At 38.0% G+C, this 6,526-nt stretch overlaps 1 protein-coding gene across 11 annotated transcripts in view; it reads right to left on the bottom strand.

Annotated features, from left to right (window-relative positions):
• Window positions 1-6,526, bottom strand: part of LOC122076648 (protein FAR1-RELATED SEQUENCE 5-like) — a 13,855-nt gene that overhangs the window by 4,453 nt on the left and 2,876 nt on the right. For 10 of the 11 annotated variants that reach the window (XR_006139553.1, XR_006139557.1, XR_006139558.1 and 7 more), the window contains 2 exons: window positions 5,142-6,526; window positions 4,881-5,050 (listed from right to left, as the gene is read on the bottom strand). The exon at window positions 5,142-6,526 is cut by the window's right edge and continues 909 nt beyond it. Coding sequence is in view for 1 of the 11 variants with exons in the window: in XM_042642060.1 (XP_042497994.1) it covers window positions 5,189-6,526 (1,338 nt within the window). In the remaining 10 variants the exon portion in view is untranslated. Of the gene's footprint in view, window positions 1-4,880; window positions 5,051-5,140 lie in introns of those variants that run through there. The other variant, XM_042642060.1, reaches the window with a different exon arrangement.

Raw genomic sequence — 6,526 nt, 5'->3', positions numbered from 1 at the left:
CCCCCCCCCCCACCCCCCCAAAAAAAAAATTTGTCCCTCGATTCTGCAATTTTTGACCTGTCCTTCCTTAAGTAATATTGCTCCATAAGCATGTATGTATCCATTAATTAGATTTTGAATCCTCCACTCTTTGCAAAACTCTTCTACACTAAAATCAGACCATTCGACTAGATTATTAGCCAAATCAGACCTCGTGTTATCCTTTTAATAGTTTTCCTTATAAATCTGGTTTTGTCCTTTTTCCTACAATCATGCAGCAAGCTAATCTCCTACCGGATTGCATTGGTTCTGGATTAGCACTTCATAAAAGAACTGAGTTGCAAGATGCAGACATAGCAAAAACTCTATTGCTTTTCACCACAGCGACAAACTGTGCGTGTATATGAAGGCAATGGCATGGGCATGGAGCAGCAGAAGCCCACAGTTTTCTCCCTCGTCTTTATTACTGTAATATTAGCTATATCCCATCAATTAATTCCCTTAGTAACAAATATATAGAGAGGAAAATCCAGCTTAGACAAGAGAAGTATAAGCTGGAATGTGCGAAAAAATTCTAAAAGAGCCAACTAAGCCCTAAAGTCCCGCATGAGCTCTTTTTCACATGACATCATGTTTCCATGTGAAATAAAATGCAAATTTCCCAACATTGAGAGTCAGCCATTGATCACTCAGAAAAATGAAATCTTTGGCCTTCATTGATGAATATGAAGAGAAAGGTTTGGGGAGAGGATTATAGCTTTTGGAGAGTACTAAGCAGAATATGACAGGTGTTGTCGAGGGGAATAGTTTATTGCTACCTATTTGGGTGATCATATTTTATTTTCTCAATGGGTTCTAATTTGCATTTATGCACCACCTAACGAAACCAAGAACACAGTTTAGGCAGGATTTGAGTTCATTCATAGCCTCCATTGACTGTCAGTCACGATAATGGGGGATTCTGATGAAATACTAAATGAAAAGGACAAGCTAGGGAGAAGGAAGACAACCCTAGACATCCCATCTGCTTATGCCTTGAGACTTTGTTTATACAGTTTTCCCAAGTGGAAATCAAGCCCGCAGTATCCTGCTTCACATAGACTGTCTTGTTGCCACATGTCCCACCATTGAGAGAGGACTTCTCTCTGTTCTCACCTTTTCTTTGATTCCTTTTTCTCCTTTAACTTAAGGAAAGAAAATTTGAAAAATAGTAAATTACTCTCTTATCTATCTATCAATCTACCCCAATTCCATAATCATTCCAAGTGACAGTCTTGCTTTTATCTTCAACTTGTAAAGATGTTCAGAAATCATTATTTCCACAATGAATACCATAACGATCACCATCGAGAAAGAAGAATCTTTCTAAATCACTTCAGGTCAACAGGACCTTCAAGCATCCGAAATACACCGGGACTGTAAATGGATATCAGAGACCACCATTCGGGCAAACTTAACACATTTCTTTATGTGAAATGAACCAGAAAAACTGATGGCGCAAACTTAACCCATTTCTTATGCAAAATGAACCAGAAGAGTCCTCTTGCACATCAGATTTCTGTCTACCTTTTGACAACCAGTCTCTCCTTGTACCATCAGAATTGCTTATCTAACAAGATCAAGGCACATCAAGGCCATGAAAACCACTTGAATCTACACCCAATTTGAGCAGCTCATACTTGCCCGCTTATTATTCTTAACGATTCTTTTGGTCTTACCTGAATCAAACTCAACATCCAATTCATCAGCCCAGTTATTCCCATATCACCATCTCCAATGTCATCAATGTCGCTACCCCAAACCAATTTCCACCAAAATCTTCACTCAAGTCAATTCCATTAGAGCTCTTTGATTTGACACGTTTCAGCTCAAATGAAAGAATGAGAGCTTATCCATGCAATGCCAGGACCTCCCCCCCCCCCGGTGTAGAGTCTGTAGACCTGTATGAGAGGGGGGGCTCTTGAGACTACTACCTCTTTTTACCTTAACTGTTACAGGGGTCACCCACGGGTCTTCAATGAGCTTTTTAAGTCCTCACTTTCTTTGACATAACGTTCAAGGTTTCACTAGCGCTAGCAAGAAAGTAGACGTCATAGAGGGGTAAGTGCCTTATCGAAGTTTCGATGTTAGTGATGCGGATCCAAGTTCCAAAACCATAATCAGATCGCTTATGGGCCCATTTCGGCACTCAATAATTCAATAGCATTAGTCAATGGCAGATTTGTAAATCAAAACAAAGTCACAAACTGAATGGCAAAACTGTAAATAGGAAGATTTTAAAAGATTAATAAAGAAGTAAAGGAGGACGATATGAAAGGGATTTTGATTTATTAACTAGGGGTAAACTAGGAAGCAAGTGAAAAGAATTGACAAACAGGAATAAAGAAAAAAACATGGGGGCAATTTAGGAACACAAGAGAAGAGGGGTAATAATATCAAAGGGGAAGAACAACGTGAGAGAGCATGTTCTAGTGATGAAGACAACTCCTTCCAGTTTCAACGATTCAGCCCAAAATTTCAGACAAAGCATCGCCACAGCATGTTCTATTGATTCCAGCAAAGGGTAATCGCAGACATCAATGGCACAAGTATTTGACTCCTGAAATCAGATCTGGGCGATAGCTTTAGAGCTGGTTATGGTTACAGGTTAATCTCCTAGGGGCTGAAATCCTAGGGTTCAAGTCGCCTAGGAGGCTAGGATAGGGGTTCTTATGCCCTAAATCTGAGGAGGAAAGAAGAAGGGGGTGAAAGAGATGGAACTCTAACAGAGGCTGCTGAGTCATCCAGATCAGAGTATCGATAAAATGAACAGAGAACAGAAGGGTAGGAAGGGGAAGAAGAGAAGAAGAAGAAATAGAGAGAGAGAGAGAGAGAGAGAGAGAGAGCAGGTGGAGAATGGTCACACGACCTGATTCATACCTAATGGGCACACTCAAACTTCAATTTTCATTCTCAAAATCTATCTACAAATTGGATTACATGCCCTTTTATAATAAACTGTAATTAAAAACTTCATAATTAGAATCTAAACCTAAAATCAAATAAAATCTCCTAATATCTCCTAAAACCTAGACTAAAATAGAATTACAATAAAGCTCAAATTGGCAACTCCCTACTTAGCCTAATAACTACCAAAATAAAAGATTAAATATCTTCTAAAATAAAATAAATCCTATAAGATCCTACTAAACCCAAAAATCCAACCGGACCCAGTTCGTCTCGGTCAAGATTGCCAGAAGGTCAACTCGGTCCAGCCATGATTCTACATCAGTTACTTTCTTCTTCTTCATGCATGAACTTCTGCAACAGCACTGCCATGGAAAAGGAGACCATAACAAAAGCACAAGAGCAAGAACAATTTGTGAATCTATGATTTTTTATTTTTTTATTTATTTTGCATTTATTATTTCTTGGAGAGAGAGAGAGAGGGGTTTTTTAGTGATGCTTTCCCCCAAAAATAAGCCATTGCCCGCCGTGTGAGGGGGAATGAGATGGAACCAAATAAAATGTTTTGCTTATTCATTATTCTGAAAGTCTATATTCATAAGCTTCTTCAAGCTCTTTCTTGACAGTAAAAGGGAGGGAATATGCAAGAAAAAGGCTTAAGAAGGGGGAAGGAGGGTTTCAAAAGTATCCTTAAATAAGGGCAGTTTTCACACCTTACCCACCCCAAGAGGAACACAAAGCCATTATGCATATTTCTTTGTATAGATGGTGTGTGTGTGGATGTGTTCCCTTTCTGTTTTACATTTTCAATGCCAGAAACCAGAGTGAACTAGTGAGTTTGGCTGGAATGGTTGGGCCTCTACCTTACTGGATGGAGGAATGAGTGGACTCTATGGGTCATGCATTTTTTTTTTTGGGTGGGGGGTTGGGGGGGGGGGGTGGAGGTATTGGATATGATGCATCTTTTAGTAAAATTGAGGAGGGGTGGTTTCTTATTTTTGTTTTTTCCAATTGAGGAGAGCTCTCCAACCTAAATGTAGGGGTTCCTTAAGATTCATTATTTCATTGAAAAGGAAAGTTGAACCACTATAATGATTTTTATCATAAGTGAGCCAATGAACAATGAATGATTTGGAAATGAGAGATGGAGAAGGCAAATCCAAAGGGGATTGTAGATCCAACTCATAGACGCACATCATAGAGGACAAGGATGATCTATGAGCTGATATGAACGGATCACATCAACATCTACCAGGATTTTAGTTTGTAAATCTATGTTAAAGCATTTGTTTCTGCTATCTAATCACATAGATCCTCTATCCCAAATCAGTTGAGTTGAGTTGAGCAGGTTTATTCTGAAAGAAAAGATTTCCTTCTTCATATTACTGGATCCCTTCTCGTAATTGTTTTTCATTGTATTTCAGCTTTTCTGAACAAATTATCTCCAACTAAGGTTTTGTTTGGAAAGCAAATAAGCAGGCTTAAATGCATTTCAAATGATAGTGAAATTCAAAGACTTGGGCATCTCAGCTTCAAATTATTGTTTTCACGGGATGAATAATTGTCTGTAATTCTAATAGCCTGCAAAAAGCCACCTCAGCTTGTGGAATAGCATATTGTTGATCTTTATTATTCTCCAGTGAATCTTGTCATCAGCTTCTCAGCTGGTGGAGTAATCCTCAATTTCTCGTTACAAGATGGTGGCTCGAGTTCTGGTTATATCTCCAGTTCTCCACTAATATGGGTAGTATCCAAGGAGAGAATCTATAGAGTATGTGAATAAGTTGCCATTGCAATACTTAAAATCAGAGATGCTAATTATTGCTCAACAGTACTACATGGGAATTAGGAAACTTGAAAATGTGATTTAACCATAATAATAAATGGTAAATACTTGGCAATTCTGAGAAAACAGGTAATGATTAATGTCATGCATCAGTACTATCAGGTCTAACCTGTTTAAATTCAAAATTGAATGCCATGATGGGAACCAAGAGGTGAAAGGGAATGCCAAATTGTACAAGTCCACTAGAAAGCAATTGGCATGACATCAAATTGGATTGACTTGCTGCTTGATTATGAACAGAACCATGATTGCTCCCTTCCAAATTTTGGCTATTTTATCCTGTGATGAAATAGTGGTATACAAATATTAATTAAATTATAACCATAAAAAATACAATAAACTTAACAAATTCAGGTTATAGTTTATGCACCTTTTTTAGCTCAAGTGTTCAGCAAACTCAGGGACATCCTTCACCCTTTATTCTCCACAAAAGCTAATTGTTCTTCCACTTGGTCCACCATCATCCTTTTCTTGAATTCCACTTACTCTTTGGGACATTGGATCACCATGGAATAAGGCACTTGTTTTAGGTTTTGGTCTTACTTCTTCTCTCAAAATTTCTTCCACTTTAACATGTAACTCTCTCAAAATTTTCTTCACAATTAATGTAGCCTTCTCACTATTGGCAGCCTGTATTGCAAGGCAAACACTTTGGCGGCACATCTCACTATAACGAGAACATGCGATTGTCTTACCAGAATCTTGAATAACAACTCCATCACTGTTGTTTAAAATCCCAAACTTAGCACATTTTGTCCATCTCTTCAATATATATTGTGGTGGAAGTGTACGGATCTTTCTCTCATTAAGTACTTTTACCACATGTCTGCATTGAATTCCCATGAACTCAAATTTTTTACAACTGCATACAACTGTGCTGTTGGAGGAGTCGAATAAGACCAATCTTTCACCACTTTTGGTTTCTTCAGTTACTTTATAAACACATGTTAGTCCTACCTCCTCAAAAATATCACAATCACAGGCAATCCACCTTTTATATTCTTCTTCAAACATGGAATACATACTCCTCGTGTATTCTTTGGCAGCTTCCTTCAACATTGCCACATCAGCCCATAATGTAGGGAAAGTTTGATTAGAGTTGAAATCTTCTGTTAATTCAGCTAAGCGTTGCCGTTCCATTGCTTTCTCATAACGCTTAAGAAATCGCCAAAGATTGTATTTTCTTTTCAAGTATCTCTTCAAGAAACTATCAGTACTCTCACTTTGTTGAATTGTTGTCATGTCTGCACAAAAAGATTCTCTCCCATACACTAGAGCCCATTTCTCTCGAATTTCAAATAAATATTCTAACCATTTGTTTCCTTCAAGATTGAACTCCTTTAACAACCCACTCCAAGCTGAAAAAAAATCCTCTTCAGTTTCAGGACCATATATAACATTCTTGAACCTTTTACTGAAGGAATCTGTATAAGCAACAGAGAGGTTTCTTGCAGCATCAAGATATATATGCCATAAACAAAAGCGATGACATGTCTTTGGCATTACAATAGCAATAGCTTTAACAATAGCAGCATGTTGATCAGTAACAATTGTCTTTGGTGCTTGCCCAGACATAGCTTTTAAAAATGTGTGAAACAACCAAATAAAAGATTCGGTTGTTTCATCCAAAAGCAATGCAGCACCAAAAAAGACATTTTGCCTGTGATGGTTTACGCCAACAAACGGTGCAAATGGCCGACCATACTTATTAGTAAGATTTGTTGCATTGAAGTAAACAACATCACCAAAGCAAAC

This window comes from Macadamia integrifolia, chromosome 4, assembly GCF_013358625.1.
Source record: "Macadamia integrifolia cultivar HAES 741 chromosome 4, SCU_Mint_v3, whole genome shotgun sequence".
Taxonomy (NCBI): Eukaryota; Viridiplantae; Streptophyta; class Magnoliopsida; order Proteales; family Proteaceae; genus Macadamia; species Macadamia integrifolia.
The sequence above is the reverse complement of the archived record's forward strand: the minus strand, read 5'-3'. Positions and strand labels throughout refer to the sequence as shown.